Source organism: Muntiacus reevesi, chromosome 1 (genome assembly GCF_963930625.1).
Source record: "Muntiacus reevesi chromosome 1, mMunRee1.1, whole genome shotgun sequence".
NCBI classification, from domain to species: domain Eukaryota; kingdom Metazoa; phylum Chordata; class Mammalia; order Artiodactyla; family Cervidae; genus Muntiacus; species Muntiacus reevesi.
In genome coordinates, this window is record NC_089249.1 from 81,720,844 (window position 1) to 81,740,914 (window position 20,071).

General features: G+C 40.9%; 1 protein-coding gene across 1 annotated transcript in view; it reads right to left on the reverse strand.

The window, feature by feature from the left end:
- SNX27 (sorting nexin 27) overlaps positions 1-16,807 on the reverse strand; it is a 76,186-nt gene extending 59,379 nt beyond the window's left edge. The window contains exon 1 of the mRNA XM_065904117.1: positions 16,328-16,807. Coding sequence (XP_065760189.1) covers positions 16,328-16,638 — 311 coding nt within the window. The 5' untranslated portion in view covers positions 16,639-16,807. The remainder of the gene's footprint in view (positions 1-16,327) is intronic.
- Between the last annotated feature and the right edge of the window lie 3,264 nt (positions 16,808-20,071).

Below are 20,071 nucleotides of genomic sequence, written 5' to 3' on the forward strand. Positions count from 1 at the left end.
GCACATGTCAAAACCTACAGAACTTTAAAACACAAAGTGTAAACCTTAAACCTTCAACAGAAAATTGGATTAATGATTTACTGAGCATGGCCCTGCCCATCAGAATAAGACCCAGTTTCCCCCTCAGTCAGTCTCTCCCATCAGGAAGCTTCCATAAGCCTCTTATCCTTCTCCATGAGAGGGCACACAGACTGAAAACCACAATCACAGAAAACTAACCAATCTGATCACATGGACCACAGCCTTGTCTAACTCAATAAAACTATGAGCCATGCCGTGTAGGGCCACCCAAGACGGACAGGTCATGGTGGAGTTCTGACAAAACTCCAGTGGCCTACTGGAGAAGGGAATGGCAAACCACTTCAGTATTCTTGCCTCGTGAACTCCATGAACAGCAGGAAAAGCCAAAAAGATAGGACACTGAAAGATGAACTCCCCAGGTTGGTAAGTGCCCAACATGCTACTGGAGATCAGTGGGGAAATAACTCCAGAAAGAATGAAGAGACAGAGTCAAAGCAAAAACAACACCCAGTTGTGGATGTGACTGGTGATGGAGGTAAAGTCTGATGCTGTAAAGAACAGTATTGCATAGGCCTGGAATGTTAGGTCCATGAATCAAGGTAAATTGGAAGTGGTCAAACAGGAGATGGCAAGAGTGAACATCAACATTTCAGGAATCAGCAAACTAAAATGGACTGGAATGGGTGAATTTAACTCAGATGACCATTCTATCTGCTACTACTACTACCACTGTATCTACTGCTAGGCAAGAGGAAAGAGCCTCTTGATGAAAGTAAAAGAGGAAAGTGAAAAGTTGGCTTAAAACTCAACATTCAGAAAACTAAGATCATGGCATCTGGTCCCATCATTTCATGGCAGATAGATGGAGAAACAGTGGAAACAGTGACAAACTATTTTGTCAGGCTCCAAAATCACTGCAGATGGTGACTGCAGCCATGAAATTAAAAGACACTTGCTCCTTGGAAGAAAACCTATGACCAACCTAGACAGCATATTCAAAAGTAGAGACATTACTTTGCCAACAAAGGTCCGTCTAGTCAAAGCTATGGTTTTTCCAATAGTCATGTGTAGATGTGAGAGTCGGACTATAAAGAAAGATGAGCGCCGAAGAATTGATGCTTTTGAACTGTGGTGTTGGAGAAGGCTCTTGAGAGTTCCTTGGAGAGCAAGGAGATTCAACCAGTCCATCCTAAAGGAAATCAGTCCTGAATATTCATTGGAAGGACTGATGCTGAAGCTGAAGCTCCAATCCTTTGGTCACCTGATGCAAAGAACTGACTCACTGGAAAAGACCCTGATGCTGGAAAAGATTGAAGGCAAGAGGAGGCATCACTGACTCAACGGACATGAGTTTGAGTAAACTCCAGGAATTGGTGATGGACAGGGAGGCCTGGCGTGCTGCAGTCCATGGGGTCACAGAGTCGGAGATGACTGAGCGACTGAACTGAACTGAAACCTTAATATTTGCAACTTTTTCTTAAGTCAGTAGGTCCAGAGAATTCCAGTTGTAACAAGGCACTCTAACTATATTTCAAATCTATTTCAAAAAGTCTCACTGAACAGGGTTGGGGCAGAGAGAGGGAGTGGGCAGGGAATTACAGACCTAAGTATCTGGAAATGAATTCAAGGCCAAAGGGACTGCACAAAAGTACTGTATTCTAGTCAATAAAGTTGTTTCCCACGGGGTACAGGTTAACAATTCTGACACTGCTACATATGTATACTGGAACTGAACAATTAAATAAATAAAGGGTAGATGCAGGGAGTCAAGTTCCTCAATGTTGGTGTGAAAGTAAACAGATCAGCAAGGGGAGGGGGACAAAACATCCATATAGTAATGAAGAAAAACCAGAGACATCAGAAAGAACTCATGTTTAAGTTTCTATAGATACAGATGGTTACACATAGAAATATTTATAGATATGTAGAGGTGAGTGAAAAAGTTGGCTTAAAACTCAACATTCAAAAATCTAAGATCATGGCATCTGGTCACACCACTTCATGGCAAATAGATGGGGAAACAATAGAAACAGTGACACACTATTTTGGGGGCTCCAAAATCACCGCAGATGGTGACTGCAGCCATGAAATTAAAAGATGCTTTGCTCCTTGTAAGGAAAACTACAACAAACCTAGATAGCATATTAAAAAGAGACTTTACTTTGCTGACTAAGGTCCATCTAATCAAAGCTATGGTTTTTCCAGTAGTCATGTATAGAAGTGAGAGTTGGACTACAAACAAAGCTGAGCACCAAAGAATTGATGCTTTTCAACTGTGGTGTTGGGGAAGACTCTTGAGATTCCCTTGGACTGCAAGGAGATCAAACCAGTCAATCCTAAAGGAAATCAGTCCTGAATACTCATTGCAAGGACTGATGCTAAAGCTGAAACTCCAATACTATGGCCACCTGATGTGAAGAACTGACTCATTTAAAAAGACCCTGATGCTGGGAAAGATTGAAGGCAAGAGGAGAAGGGGGTGACAGAGGATAAGATAGTTGGATGACATCACTGACTTGATGGACATGAGTTTGAGCAAGCTCCGGGAGCTGGTGATGAACAGGGAAGCCTGGTGTGCTGCAGTCCATGGGGTTGCAAAGAGTTGGACATGACTGAGCAACTGAACTCAACACATGAATATACACAGGGGTTTATAAACAGATATATTTCTTTACTCTGTCAGCTAAGAGGGTCTAAAAGAAGGTACACCCTTGTACCAAGAACCATACCTAATGCCCAGACATTGGTTTCTAATAATATGCTTCAATAAAAAGAACCAGTGCCTCTTGGAGAAATGACTGATTCTAGGACTGGAGCAGGAAATACACAAGATGAGCCTAGAGCATTCTGTAGTACCAGAAAGTAAGAAAGTGCTCAAAAACAAAACAAAAAAACTCACACTGATGAGAAGATGGCAGAAGAGCACACAAGCCAAATGAAAAAGCTACCAGTGGCCAATTCTGGAGCAACAAAATACAGTAGCAGTATCGGATTTTATAACCTACGTGAAAGGCCAAATGTTAGTCACTCAGTTGTGTCCAACTCTTTGCAACTGCATGGACTTGTTTAGGCAAGAATACTGAAGTGGGTAGTCATTCCCTACCCAACCCAGGAATCAAACCCAGGTCTCCAGGACTGCAGGTAGATTTTTATGTCTGAGCCACCAGGGAAGCCCCTTACATAACTCAAAGTATAAAATAAATAATTCATTAGCCCAGACTGATACAGATAAATGACAGAATAAACACACGAAGAAGAGACATTCTTCTCCTGTGGAGAATTCCAAATAAATTATATAGTTACCACATACTAAAGGGGAAGAGCCCAAGTATGGGCTGCATATACAGTGACTCCTATCCAAAGTCTACAGTAAGGTGGAGAGGAGGAGAATATAGTAGGGAAACCTGGCGAATACTATTTCAGCCAGATGATCAAGGTCAATATAAACAGTCACAAATTATGATGATAAAATACACCCTTGCTATGAACTGATGAAAATGGCACTTTACTTCTGTGACTGTCTTCCCAAAATTCCAATCTAACCATGAAAAAAACTCAGACAAATTCTAATAGTCAGGTGTGCTATACTTGACCAGTACTCCTCAAAACTGTCAAGGTCATCAAAATCAAGGAAAGACTAAGAAACTGTCACAGCTAAGATGAGCCTAAGGAGACATGACAACTAAATGTAATGTGGTGTCCTTGATGGGATTCGGAAACAGAAAGACAATAGGTAAAAACTAAGGAAATCAGAATAAACTATGAGTTTCGGTTAATAACAATGTATCAACATTTATTTATTTTAATAAATGCTAAAGTAATTAACAAATAACCATATTAATACAAGATGTTCATAACAAGAAACTGTTTGGCAGGAGTGGGGGATATATATATGGAAACTATACTATCGGGGAAGCCCAAATTGTGGGAGAACTAGACAAAGCAATATTATTCAGCACTAGAAAGAAATGAGCTATCAAGCCATGAAAAGACATGAAGGACACTTAAATGTATATTAATGAGTAAAAGAAGACAGTCTGAAAAGAGTACATAGTATATGATCGCAACTCTATGATAACCTGGGAAAGGCAAAACTATGCAGATAGTAAAAAGATTAGTTGCCAGTACTTAGGGGGAGAAAGGAAAGAATAAGCAGAGCACAGGGGATTTTTAGGGCAGTAAAAGTACTCTGCATGCAATAATGGCAGACACATCATTACAAATTTGTCCAAATCCATAGAATACGCAACACCAAGAGTGAACCCTAAAATAAATCATGGACTCTGAGTGACAATGATGTATTAATGTAGGCTCATCAATTCTAACCATCTCTAGTGGGGGATATTTACAATGGTGGGGGTTATGCATTCTGTGGAAACCCCTAATTCACAAACCCTTGGTGCCTTTTTTAAGTATCAAAAGCAAAATGCAATATTTGTGCCAATATTTTAAAGCACATCCAAAATTTTAATGCTGGTCAAAAGAGGGTACCGTATAACTGTTAATAATAACAATAGAGTATGCCCTGTCAGGACTGAGAAACTGAGAGGTATGTCAACAATGCATCTGGTCTTCCCAAAGAGGTAAAAAAGAATACATAACTTGTCAAATAAGCTGCTCATCATCACTGGGAATTTTTAACCTTGGCTGGGTGTTCTATTCACAAAGAATGCTGCCTGAGGCAGTAAAAGCACAAATAAACCTCATCTGACTTTCCACCATAATACCTCCAGCCACAGTTAACAAGGGTTGATTACTTGGGAAAGAGTAATAGCCTCCCAAGGACTTCCTGGGTGGCTCAGAGGTTAAAGCATCTACCCACAATGCGGGAGACCCGGGTTCGGTCCCTGGGCCAGGAAGATCCCCTGAAGAAGGAAATGGCAACCCACTCCAGTATTCTTGCCTGGAGAATCCCATGGACGGAGGAGCCTGGTGGGCTACAGACCACGGGGTCACAGAGTGGAACACACTGAGCAACTTCACTTTCACTTTCAATAGATTCCTCAAACCTTCTGGTTCCAAGGCAATCAGGATACAAACATAATCGACACAGACAGACTTATTTCTAAATAAATAAACCTTATTTTTCATTCAATAAAAAAAAGTATAATAAGGCTTAAGGTTTTCAGATATTTTAAAAATCAATATAAAATTATAATCAAGCTATTCAGAAGGAAAGTTCATTTGTTATATCATAATTACCTACAAGGCCAATGTGACAACTTGACACCAAGAATAAAAATAAACTTGTAAAAAAAATAAATAAATAAACTTGTTCATTTCCCTAATAGAATACAAAACTCTAGTCTTAGAATTTCAAAACAGCCTCCTATATTTAAAATTACCAAGGCTACAGATCTGTGTTCCAGGTGGCCAGTACACAGCTAGTTTACATGTTTCTTCCTAGCATAATTAATGGGTCCCTTTCATTCCCAAGTGTCTTGGTTTGTACCATACACTACATAGTCTTCCCAGTTTTAGTACATTTTGTGCCTGGAAGGCTCCTGTTAATAGGCACAAGGTCTCTGGGCACCTGCATTACTAGTTTAGATAACTAGATAACTAAGGGTGGAAAAGTACTTACCGGGAGTTGGAGGAACTGCTCTAGACTTGTTCATTCCATTGTGGGGAGGCAGGATGGGAGAGGTTAGCAAGGAGGAATGAGACCTGAGGTCAACTGGGCTTCAGAAATGACCTGAGGCTGCCAGATTCCCCATCAAACCTAAAATTCCTTAGGCCAAAGACTATTCGTCATTCAGCTTCCTATCCCCAGTGTCCAATATTATATATGTCATGTAGTAAGTACTCATTAAAATTTTTCCCTGGGGGTCTTCTCTGGTGGCTCAGTGGCAAAGAATCTGCCTGCCAATGTAGGTGACACAGGTACGATCCCTAGTCCTAAAAGATCCCACGTCACAGAGCAACTAAGCCCAAGTGTCCCAACTACTGAGCCTCTGTGCTCTAGAGTCAGGGAACCGCAAGAGCTGAGAGCACGCGCTGCAGCTACTGAAGCCCACACACTCTAGAGCCCATGCTCCGCAAGAAAAGCTACCACAGTGAGAAGCCTGTGCACCGCAACAGGACAAAAATAAACACACAGCCAAAAATAAACAAATAATAAAAATTTAAAAAAAAATTTTCCCTGAATGAATGAAAGATGATTATTAAGGCTAGCATACAAACTCATACTAGTTTTCCTTCATGCACTTTCATAATTTCATTCATAGGTAGTTAGAATAGGGAAAGGAGTCCAAACTGGCGGTGGCTAAAAGACAGGAAGGGAAAAGCCGGGAAAAACAGAGCAGAGGGAGGTCAAAGGAAGGCCCGAGGACCGGAGCAGGGACTTCAGGGAGGACAGCGCTCCAGCCTAAGCCCAATTTGCACAGGACAGGCCCAGGAGGAAGAAAAAAACATACAAAAAGAGGAGCCAAAGGGCGCGCCCCATCCTCGCGCGCACGCAATGGGGCGCTCTTCTCTCTTTGGATCCACGGGCCCTCACTCCTCGAAGATGGATTTTCCTGCTATTATCTAAATAAAATAGAGCTTTAACACTGATTTACTTAAGAGCTATAACACCGTACATTGGAGACCTGAGAGCTATAACACGGTCTGTCCAAGACCCGAGAGCTGTGACCCGTCGAGGAGGCTTTAATGTCTGTCACTCCAAATTTTTGTTGTGACGAGACAAAGAACCGAGGAGCATACACTCGCCTGACAATTCCTTATTTTTAATTTTTATACAGGTTTCACTGTTTAGTGAAAGTGTGAAAGTGTTAGTCACTCTCAGTTGTGTCTGACTCTTTGTGACCCTGTGGGCTGTTGTCTACCAGGCTTCTCTGTCCAGGGAATTCTCCAGGCAAGAAAACTGGAGTGGGTTGCCATTCCCTTCTCCAGGGGATCTTCCCAACCCAGGGATCTAACTTGAGTCTCCTGCATTGCAGGAGATTCTTTACCAACTGAGCCACCAGGAAGATCCTGTTCACTATTTAGAGGGAAGTACTAAAAATATTATGCAAGCTCTACATTTTTCAAGTTTTAGTATTAGTGACAGTTTTGTTTCCTATTATGGGAAGCAATAAAAATAATGCTTAAGAATAAAATATGACATTCAATTATGTAAGCAATTTCAAAGTGAGGCTATGTTTTCCTTTACTGAAGTATACTGAAAATAAAAGTTTTTATTAATTTAAAAAAAGAAAAAACCTTAATTCCAAGGATAGCAAAATGAGGTAAGAAAAAGGAAAAAGAAACAAACACGCTGACATGTAAAAAGTAGCCTTTATTTTATGTTAATTCTGGGAATAAAATCTATTATAATTATACTGTTTCATCTCATAAAAAATAAATGCACCACGCTTAGTAAGAAAAAATTAAACACAATGGGTTTCCTCACATAATAGAGGCTAAATATTACCAGTAAAGTCTTGAAGATATTTCTGATGCTAAAGCTGTAAAGATATATTTATTTTGTCTAGATAAGATTTTTTTGTTTACTTACTTTTCAATTTTTATCTTTAAAAACTTGATCAGCATACAACAACTCTAAGTGAAACTGTTAGCTGCTCTCTCATGTCCAACTCTATGCGACCCCATGGACTATAGCTCTCTAGGGTCCTCTGTCCATGGGGTTTTCCAGGCAAGAATATTGGCGTGGATAGCCATTCCCTTCTTTGGGGGATCTTTCCAACTCAGGGATGGAACCCAGGTCTCCCACATAGAAAACAGATTCTTTACCATCTAAGCTACCAGCTGGATGTGAAAATGGGTTGCTTCTTTACAGCGTGGGATAACGAATGCTACAGGGAAGAAAGTTGCTAATAGCCATAATTGTTTCCCTAACTTAACTCATTCTCTTCCTATGCACCCTATTTCTGAGGACCCCTCAATCAGTTATTCACCAGCAAAACAAAAATAATCAGTCCTAAATCATTTCTCAACACCAACTCAGGCTCTTGAGATCTGCTATAATTTGAACCATAGCCTTTACAGTCAATTTAAATGCAACTCCCAAATGCTTTTAGTTTGGTATATGGTGAAAGTTAAAGAATAAGATATACTTGCTTTATCAACCACCTTTGAGTTTGCAACTCAAGTAAATTACCGAAGAAGGCATCTTAATATTTTAAAGTTCTGTTTCATTACTATTTCTGAATTACCACATAAAGCTATTAAAAGCATGATTCCTCACGTGATCTGATAAGTCTATTCTGGGGTGACAGACAGCACCCTGAATCCCAACACTCATTTCTTAAATATTCAACTAGTTTTCAGAAGTACTGTATTTGAGTGTGAGCAGAAGTGTAAATCTATCACTACCATTGAAAAAACAGCTCAAAATACCTTCATCTTTGAAAGAAGCCCTTAAAATTAATAAAGAGATACTTTTTAAGTGATATGACCCACTAGCAATTAAATGCATCCTTTAATCCAATTTAAATTTGTGCCATTTCTTTTGAAAGCTGAGGAATACAGACTACAGTATAGGTTTTGTAAGCTATAATCTATTTCAACATATTGAGTGAGAAAAAAGTTACACAAAGACTTTTTCCTTTTGTAGGCCAGGGAAATCTAAAATAATCTATCAGCACACAATTCATAAAGGGAAACTTCAATGTCACATTTCCTTAGATTCAAAACATCAGGGAGAGAAAACAAAATTCAGTGTCATTTCTAAGAAAAGAGATGTAAGCTACATACCTTGAGAAAACAGATCCAAAAAAGAGTTTAACCCTACCAGAATCAAAATGATCATAAAGGGCAAAAAGAATTAAGTAACCTTCATGGTACATTCAATAGAAAAACTATATACTTAATAAATTACAAATTTTATCATGATTAAACTGATTAGCAAAAGAATTCAGAGAAGTTTTCAGAACTTTCACAGAGGTCATCACATTTTCCAAGATCTCCAAACATTAATCAACCTCCCAATTTTCAGAACATACTAATATAACCAGAACTAGACACACACACAGATATAAAGGCGCTGCGGGGGAGGTGGAGGAGTAGAGGGGAGAGAGAAAACTTCCTGGTTAATTCACTGAATAGCTCCCCCTAAGAGTAATCAGGCTCTTGAACGCAGCTGGGAGAAAATCCACACAAGCAGCTGACTCTCTGCAGACTGCTCTGTACTTTTCCGAACAGAAGTAAACTAATTACTTGTGCTTCAAGTCCACAGAACACATAGACCTGTCATTCTAGGCTTGCTCTAAGGCCTGAGACAAGAATCTGCAGTTTCAGAGAGCTTAAGCAAAAACAAATCATTTTTAAAAGATGTTTTCATAATAACGGAAGTTTACTGAAGGAAGTACACACAAGAGTACTCAAATACAGTACCTTACTCTGCAACTTTAATACCCTGCAGATAGGTGTATTTCTTCAACTATATGAGAGCTTTATCAGTTAGCAGGGAAAATAAGTAACAAACAAAAGAAGCTACACACATACTACTTAGCATTTGACTAACATTATATCACAAATTTAATTCTTAAGTACCCCTCACATTGCTGACAGCGGAAATTCACTGTACAGTCACCACCAATTCTTAAAACCTATTTGAAGAATCTGTAAGAATTTTTTCATTCTAAAGGTAGACTAGACTGCAGGTATAAGTCTTAGTACTGTATGCATTAAGATCCTTCAGTTCCCCTCAACTCCCAAATATGCTGTATATGCCAAAATAAAAGATTTAAAGGAGGCATCTTCAAATCAGAGGAGTGCAGCTAAAACAAAACATCTGTATGTCAGAGCACAAGTGGGCCTATAGTACACAGGATCAACTGTACACACAATAGCAAGGACAGTCACGTAAAACACAAGAGAAAGAGAAACAGACACTTGAGAAGCTGAACTGGACTGTGAGATAAACTACACATATAAATTAAAGGCAACCAGTTCCTCATCTGCTACGCGCACCTCTGGGGCTTAGAACTTAGTTGTCTTCAGTCCCTTTCTTTATATAAGAGCACAAGACAGCCCAAGAGAGCAGATGCTCTGAAAGTCTTTTAACAGTGATCCTCCTCTCTCGTCTTGTAAACGTTATTCAACCTCTTCAGATACATAATTAAATAAAAACTCAATGCACAGGGAGTCCTGGGTATTAATGCACATACAACCATTCTCTGACCTCAAAAACAGTATAAAATCCAAACTTATTAGCACTGCAATCAAAACTCTGTTTGATCTAACTTCAAGCAGTTAGATCTAACCCACCTGCAGTGTAGGTTTCTCAAGGGCAGGGATGTTGGGACTCTGTGACTCACACGAGCCTAACAGTGTTTAACACAAAGCTTGTGCTTAATTGTGGTATCAGGCTGAATATGAGGTGATGTTAGTGGGCCAAAATCAGAAAAGTGACACTCTAAATCACTGTTTAAAAAACAGTGGATTACAACCTAATGAGTCAGGACATTAATGCAGTGGGTCACCATCAGCATTCAAACAAAAAAAATAAAACAAAACACTGAACAGACTAAAAAATACCAGGGTGCAAGATCCTAGTAAAGACAGTTTTGTGAGACTTGTTTCAGATGGGTTGTTGGTTTGTTGTTGTTGTTTTTAATTGGGTTGTAATACAAAATGTATCTCTTACAATGAGTTCCAATTAGTATTTTTAAACTGCCTAGACACTGTTTTTTCCAAATGTAGGCCTGGAATAGTTTTTTCCCCAAATGTGCACCCATACACAGGCTCTTACTAGACTGCCCAAGGGAAGCACAGAAGCTATCTATACAGCTGACAATCAAAGAACAGAACGACCCTAACTGGCTCCAACCTAAACCACTACAATATCCTTTGTGCCATCATTTAACAAATGAACTCACCACAGATCAAGCTCCCTAAGGGCCCTGCCGTGATCATAAATCATAAATGTTTGCTTGTCAACTGAGCCTCTTTGCTTATCTACGGATCATAAGAATTATTCCCAATGGGACCTATCTAAAAAAATAATTATCCTTGAGAGCATGGTAACAAACCCTCTCCTGAAACAAACTGGAAAGTAGTGGCTGAAAAGAGAACTGTTTTTCACAGTAACTTACATGACCCAGACAAATTTTCAGTTACTAACAAAAGATCTTTTCCCTGGTCACAGCAATGTTGCGGAAGTCATTTCTGAGGGGAAGATAAAGCTATTTTCAAATTTAGTTGTATTATTTTGCTGCCCTACTACCTATGGAATTAAAAGTATTTCTTGGGGTTACAGTTACAATCGTCATGTTCTCTTCACTGATAAAGACAGCAAAAAATAATAGCAAAGAATGACTATTTTGTCCGTCTTCCACCCAATTTAACAGTAAGAGAAACAGGGTAAATAAAGTTATAAAATAGTTCCACTTCAAAACTATAGAACCAAAGTTCAATTGCTACCCAACTTTACAGGAATGTGACTGAATTTTAAGAATTTTCAGTGACTTCAGTCAAGAATAGTTGACTTCCCTATCTCACAATGCTATTATGAAGATCAAATCAAACATAAAAACACTGCACAAACTGTGCTGTATGCTTAGTCGCTCAATTGTTTCTGCCTCTTTGCCACCTGATTGACCGTAGCCACCAGGCTCCTCTGTCCATAGGATTCTCCAGGCAAGAATACTAGAGTGGGCTGCCGTGCCCTCCTCCAGGGGATCTTCCCAACCCAGGGATCGAACCCAGGTCTCTCGCACTGCAGGCAGATCCTTTACCATCTGAGCCACCAGGGAAGCCACTATACAAACTGCAAAGTGATATGATTATTATTACTATTATCTTGTTCTACCTCTTAACCCTCCTCTTTATTACAACAGCTCAGCAAGATTCAATGGCATCATCGACTGAATGGACATGAGTTCAAGCAAACTCCCAGACATAGTGAAGAACAGGGAAGCCTGCTGTGCAGCAGTCCATGGGGTCACAAAGAGTCGGACACGACTAAGCAACTGAACAACAAGTAAGATTCAATAAATAAAGTATAGATGACTAGCTATAATAGTCCATTATCTACTGAACTGATTGTCCTAAGGGCTGGGATTTCACTTTGTTTGCTTCTTGACTAATGACTCTCTACATAACCATGACAATAAAATGAACTGAGAATTCAAGGCCTGTAGATTCACTCCAGGTATAGGTTGAGTATGTAGACTGTATTAACCACACCTGGCAAGGGAGTAAAAAATAAAGACTTCAGGTCACCATGCAAGACCTACTAAATCATAATGTTTAAAGGGTGAGCCTGAGAATCCATACTTTTGACAAGCACACCCAGTGATTCTTATACTCACTAAAGCTTGAGAACCACTGCCATAAAAACTTCCTTTGATCAATAACCATGATTTCAAACACCATTTTCAAAATCTACCTTGAAAATCTACACTAAATAGAATTCAGCTACAACTGAGAAAGCAGATCTTAAGAAGGTACTTTTTAACTCATAAAAATACTTGTGGCCCCAACCTCTTTTTAGTCAATTTTCAAATAAAATGAAGCAAAAAAAGAGAGAGAGAATGCCTATGGCATATTTATAAGTTTTAAAAATAAATTACAAATAAATATACACACACAAACATCTTCAATTTTTCTTAGGATTTAACACAGGAAAGTTATATTATCTTGCAGCTATCAAGAAGTAAGGCATACACCCTCTGCCTAGCATAAACATATCATGATACTGAATGCTTACAAGCCAACCTTAGAGTTCATCCTTATTGAAGACCATATTATACAAATACCAAAGAGACAAAACAAACTAGCCACAGACAAACCTAATCTCTCAAAAACAGAGAGTACTATATCCATATCCAGTGCATGCTTAGACCCTCCGAAAGGCATCTCTTAAGAAATCAATCAAGAGTCCATGAAACTACCTTAAGAAAAATCAACCTGAAGTCAAATATTTCATACGCTATATAATTAGTGCAAAGACATACTTATTTTGGTTCTACTTGCTGAAAGCATCCTTTCTCACTAGCCTCCAGGTATATACACATCACAGGGAAGACACTCAATATATATTACACTGAAAAATTACAAGGTGGAGACTAACAATGTCATTTGAGAAAACTTTCCATCTGCAGTAAAAGTCACAACTCAGAGGCTTGCTCATACTCTAGTATCTAGCCTTGCAACATGACTCTTTCCCAAACCAGTTAAGAATCTAGTCAGTTTTGAACGGAGAAGGACAAACCAAACTATACTGAATTCAGTTTAATGACTTTTCCAAGATTCAATGAGGACAAGGCCATAGTAAGGAGTCTTTAAAGAAATGCACAGAAATGATGCTCTTTTTTGTCCAAGCCTGTATTCTCTTAAATCTCAAAGTTATTCTATTCTTTCAAACCTGTCAGTTGCCCAAATTACTGCACATATGGAAATTGTAATAATTTATGTATTGAAAGAAAGCAGAAAAGTCTAAAAAGGCAATTATCAAGGTCCAAACATCCACCTTTGACTCAATACAAACTATATCTATACAATAATAACCTACCTAGACCTACCCTGACCCTACCTGGCACTTCATCAACATGCAAAACTTTCCTGGGACAATAGAGAGTTTAATTAAGGAAACTGGGTGAGAGACAGAGAAAAGTGTTGCCTAAAGAATGCTTTAGGAAAATCAGCATCAACCTAACCAAGATCAAAACAAGTTCCAGATACAGATATCCCTCAAGAACCATGTCTCTGATTTCCTCCTCTCACTTGAAAACTTAAGGAGAAAATGCAGACTTTAGTAGAAGGAAGGAAGGAAGTTGTATAGTTGAGGACCCAAACAAATTACCAACTACCCTGGCTCTGTGGTGCAACTATCACTATTTTCACTATTAGCAGAGATGCCTCAAAGAATTTGGAAATCAAAATACAGTTGGAAGGTGAGAAAACAATGTCTGGAAGATACCTGATCATCGCAACCTTCCAAGAAAGGTTCTCTAAGCAAAGAGTGCTCTTTTTGCCCTGCCCATGAAAATAAAGTTCTCCACTCACCACTAATGATATGCTAAAATGTAATGTCTTTTCTCTAGAAGGAGAAATGGGCCTAGACTGGAACCTGTGCCTGAGGCAAGTTCTTCTGTAGGGAGTCACCTGGGGTCTCCTTTACAACACCTAGTTTATATCTGAACTCTGGGGCAAAAACCACAGAAAAGGCAAGAAGCCACCAACTACACTAGTTAGTATATATAAAATGGTCATGTTAGCTGTTGTCTTCTACAGAATTCTTTGTTTCAGTTTAGTCCCTTTACCTCCAGTAAAGAGTAAATGATTTAGAACTCTACGATAAATTTATAATTTTAAATAAACACTTCAGTTTTAAACTTAAAAATAAACAGCTGGATCCAAAATTAACTTTGAAAAGGAAAGGAAAATGACAATTCCAAGAGCTTCTACCAAAAGGAAATGTCAGTCACAGATTTTGAGTTATCTAGGAAAAAAACAAAGAATTAGGTGCCCAGGTATAAAACAAAAGGTTGAGAATAAAACCTCAAAAGATTAATATACTGCCAGAGAGAACCAGAAACACTGTAGGACATTAACAGAAAAATAACTCATCCATTTACAAAAAGGACAGAGAAAAGGTATAATAGCTTCAAACACTTAATTTGGTGAGCTACTCTTTTTTGAAGTGTAAGGTAAGAGGAAACAGAATGAAGGGATACCACAGAGTAAGAAGGTCAAGGATAAAGGTAAGAGGCATGAGCTGAATAAGAAAGGATAGACCCGCTAACGGTCCTTCAAAACACTATTCCCTTGAAACTTTGATCAAACCTACTGTCCTACTAGAGGAAAGGCTAAAGGTGAGGGAAATTACAGTTAAAATAAATATGAGAAAGAGGGGATTCCCTCGCGGTCCAGTGGTTAGAACTCTGAGCTTTCACTGCCTTGGGCGGGGCGGGGGGTGGTGGTTAGATCCCTGGTAGGGGGATGGAGATCCTGCAAGGAGCAAAGCAAGGCCAAAAAAAAAAAAAGAAAAGAGAGAAAGATTCATGAGGGCAAATCTAAACTCTGAAAGGAAGAACAGAAGTGTGGGGAAAAAGGAATATACAAGACAGTAAGATAGAAGACTGCTGAGAAGGGAGACAGCGTATACACCATCTACCAGTCACTCAGCAAGCACTATATAAATTTTAATACAAAGTATAAAAACACACATGCAACAGCTGGATTAAAGAAGTGGAGGAGGTCTGCAAAGAAACTGCAAAACAGGGCAGCATCCTGCCAGAGTTTTAAGGGATGCAGTGAGGAAGTAAGGATGAAGGAATATGAAGGGGGAGGGGTGGAGCAAGGAAAGAGGAAGGGCTGCTACAGCAGAAGGAGCCTAAAAAGAGAAGAAAAGGAAAGCAACCCAGAGGAGAGAAAGAATAAAAATAAAGCTTGAGATAACAAGGGAAGACAGCAGAGAATGAAAACGGCATGCCCTGTAAAAGTGGGGAGGTGAAGACCCCAAAAGGGCTGTAGTTCGGGGGAAGTACCAGCTAGGGAGCGTTCTACCATAAAGCTCTGACTCAAAAGAAGTATGAGTACCGTGCAGGAGTGAAGACGAGGGCCAGAACAGAGGTGCTCTCAGAGAGGTGTGATGGAGATACTAGATTCAAAATCCTGATGTGATGTAGGGACTACTGTGAAGACAAACCATCGTGTCAAAGACGACGCCGCCACCGCCACCACCACCACCAACCAAAAGAACCCCAAGCGTCAGAGAAGAAGGTGTTCTTGGAGTATGAATACACAAAAAGAGGGGACACACGGTAGGATACAAAAATACAGCGAGTGCTTAACCATAGGAGAGGGTAGCTAAGGGAAGCAAATGGGAGTGCGGCGTGGAGGGATCTGTTTTCGGAGAAAAGTAGGAGCAGACCAAAGGCCCTGCTTCTGGTCTAGAGGACAGAAGGGACGGTCTACGGGGGCTGAAAGGAGTGGTAGAGCGCAAGAAACTGATGTCCAAGATGAGAACTTGGGGAGGGGGGGACACACAGTGGCTGGGTGAGAAAAGGAGATGCTGTCAGTCAGAAGCAGAAAGAGGTTCAACAAGAGGAAAGCGGAGAAGGCGGCAGCATGCCGAGGGGGGAAGGCAAGCGGGACAGAAAAGAAGCCAAAGCAATGGGGGCAGGGGTAACAGCAGGAGGGACGCTGGGAGATTACAGGGAGGGAGGTGGAGGTCCCAGAAACCCAGGGTGTGGGGAAGTAAAAGGGTCAACCTCCGTGGAGGGGCGGGGGACCGGAGGGTCGTTTCGGGGGTTGCAGGGAGGTGCGGCCTGAGGGTGACAGGGTTAGAGGAGAAATGCAGGGACAGACGGAGGGGAGGGGGCGGGGTGGGACAGCGGGCAGCCCCAATACTCACACCTCCAGAATGCGGTCCCCCTTGCGCACCCCGGCCCGGTCGGCTGCCCCCCCGGGCAGCACGGCGCTCACATGCTGCAGCGGCGCGTACAGCTCTCCGTTGATGCTCCGCAGTTGCCCGCCCTCGCTCACTTGGCCCCGCACGTTGAAGCCGTAGCCGGACTCGGACTTGACGATGCGCACCACCCGCGGGCCGCCGCCTCCCCCGCCGCCGTTCCCGGCGCAGTGGAGCCCAGACCCCCCACCGCCGCCGCCACCTCCGTTCCTGTGAGGGGCTGCGGGGTGAATCCCTTCCCCGTCCTCGTCCGCCATCTTGCGAGCTAGCAAGCCGTACTCCCACCCCGCTACACCTCCACTCCCTCCGCGCGTGCTCGCCCTTCTCAGCCGCCGCGCGACCCCCGGCGCGCGCGCCCGCTCCGCCGACCGCCGGACCCTAGTCGGCCACGGAGCTACCGGCGCGGGTTAAGGGGAAACAGGGGGCGGGGGGAAAAGAGGACGGTTAGATGCCGTGAAGCCTCCTGGGAGATGTAGTTTCTGATTGGTGGGGGCGGGGAGAGGGCTGGGCCCGGGCCGGAGCTGAGGTTATACGACGCAATTCGGGACGCAAAGCCTGCTGGGGGTTGTAGTTCGTCTTTTATGCTCGTTTTATCCTGTTGGACCGGGAGTCCCTAATCCGGCCTAGAATGTACGTGACAGATTCATCTTTTGGTGCGGGGCAAATTTAATTTTCCTTTCATTTCATAACTTCTAAAAACAATTCTAATAGGACAGATTTGACATTTGTGATTCAACACAGTCTTAAATTATAACTCGTTTGTTCAGTATTTTGTGGCTACATACATCATTATTACTTTATTTTTTCTCCCCCCAAATCCTGCCTGCCAGCTTACAGAATCTTAGTTCCCCCACCAGGAATGGAACCCGTGCCTCTTGCAGTGGAAGTGCAGAAGTCTTAACCACTGCACTGCCAGGGAAGTCCCTACATACATTATTTTATTTCGGAACTCCAACAATCTTGTGAGACAACTGGGTCATGAATTCATTTCTTTATTTAACATATGAGGAAACTGAACCAAAGTCATCCAGCTATTAAGTAACAGGAACTAAAGCCCAGTTATTTTTGTGCAACATTCTTTTCTTATATTGCAACTACATAAGAACTGTTGTGTCTGACTCTTTTGGGGGCCCCATGGGCTATAGCCCTCCAGACTCCTCTGTCCTTGGAATTTTCCAGGCAAGAATGCTGCAGCAGGTTGTCATCTCCTTTTCCAGGGGATCTTCTCAACCCAGAGTGCCCCATCTATGTAAAAACTTATGGAGAGGAAACTATAGTCTCAGTGATTTAGACCTGGATATTGGAGTGGCCAAGTAATAATTTCAATTGAGTAGTGATTTTGTTTTTTGGGTTTGTTTTTTTTTTAGTTTTAAAATGTTCATTTTTTTTCTTACTGAAATATAGTGATTTACAATATTAAGTAAGTTTCAGGGATACAACATAGTGATTCACAAGTTTTAAAGATTATACCCCATTTATAATTATTATAAAATATTGGCTATATTCCCAGTGCTGCACAATGTAGCCTTGTAACTTACTTATTTTATACCCAGTAGTTTGTACCTCTTAATTCCCAACCCCTATCACGCTCCTCCTACCTTCCCTCTCCACACTGGTAACACTAGCTTGTTTTCTGTATCTGAGCGTTTCTTTCTTTCTTTCTTTGAGAATCTGTTTCTTTTTTGTTATGTTCACTATTGTGTTTTATGTCTTAGATTTCACATATAAATGATAACATAGTATTGCACAATGATTTTGAAGTTACCTGTATTTCAAATTCATTTTGTTTCCCCCAAGAGCACAGTAGTGTTCTTTGTAAATAGCAGTAATTGATGTTTTTTGGCTAACTACACAAACACAAACTTACAAATATTGTGCAGAATGCCTGGCAAGTCAAGTAAGAAGAACAAGAACAAAAATATGAAAAATAGCTTGCTTAAGCACTTACTGCTCAAGTCTGGCAAGCTAATAAGTCTGTTACTGTTTCATGAATGCTGAAAAAAGATCCAAGATTCCTGGGCCAGAGACAGAGGAATTTTATTCAGGACAGTAGCAACAACTTCAGCCCCTTTGTATTAATTCCTCTTGCCCCGCCAAGTGCCATGAGGATGACAAGAAGACTCAGATGAATGCTGTATACTTGGTGGTCTTAAACTCCACAGTTGGGGAACACTGAGCTTGGGGAACCTACACCATTTTATAGGGAGTAGTAAGCAAACGTATTATTTATCCTGGAGAGAGAGCTTATTTCATTCCTCACATCTGCTCACTGTAAACATAACCCTGAGAAATGACCCTGGTAAAAATGGTCAGGGCCTTACATTCTTGTCATATGCAAGAAGGTGGATGTGTGTATGTGCATGCTCAGTTGTGTCTGACTTATTGCAACCTTATGGGCTGTAGCCTGCCAGGATCCTCTGACCATGGAAATTTTCAGGCAAGAATACTGGAACAGGTTACCATTTCCTACTCCAGGGGATCTTTCCAACCCAGGGATCAAACCCACGTCTGTTGCAGATTCTTTACTAATGTGCCCCCTGCGACGCCCCAGGAAGGTGGGTAAAAAGCATAAAAAACCCATGAAGGACTGTCTCTCTGCACATTGTGAGTGAAGTGAAGTTGCTCAGTTGTATCCAATTCTTTGCAACCCCATGGACTGCAGCCTCCCAGGCTTCTCCGTCCATGGGATTTTCCAGGCAAGAGTACTGGAGTGGGTTGCCATTTCCTTCTCCAGGGGATCTTCCCGACTCGGGGATTGAACCCAGGTCTCCCGTGTTACAGGTAGACACTTTACCCTCTAAGCCACCGTGCCAAACATTAAGCACTAAATGCTAAACACTTTATAATCTCATTTAGTCCTCACAACTCTTTAATGTCCTGTATTTCATAGATTAAGTAAACAGGCATAGAGAGCTCACACAGCTAATAAGGTGTGAATCTAGGAAAAACAACAGGGATACATAGTTAGAAGAGAATAAAAGTTAATTTACAGAGGTTTGATGACTTGTAAAAGCAACAAGCAACCCCTCCAAAGAATTTATGGACTATATAAGCACAGGCGGGGGGAAAACAGTAAAATAGGGAATTCCCTGATGACTCTGCTTTCAGAGCTGAGGGTGCTGGTTCAGTCCCTGGTCAGGGAACTAAGATCCCATAAGCCAAGAGATGCAGCCAAAAAAACAACCCCAGTAGAATAACTAAGATATCTTACTAAAATGTGGGATGAGGACTCAAAGTTATTATATTACAACATAAAATTAATGTGCCATATTTTATAACCAAGCTAACGAAGAGGGATCTTGATTAGTTAAATAGGTATGGAAATGAATAGAAGTTGGAATGACAATTTTGCTCCAAAATAATAATGGCATTGATATTGAACATGAATCATTTGATTTGAACAGAGCACTGGATGGGAAGAAATTTATCCAACAAAGCAAGGCATCAGAGAAAGGAAAAGAGAATTTCCACTAAAAGAGCTGGGCTTTTCTTTTTTCTTCTTCATTTGTGTATTTGTCAAAGATATCCTGAATGCCTATCTGCTTTACACTCTGTAATAGTGGCTAGGGATCCAAACATGGTATCTACAAACTCCATGAAGGCAATATGACATGATCAAACCTACAAATGTGCATACTCCTTGATCTATCAGTTCCGCTTGTAGGAGTTCATTCTACTGTCACAGTTGCA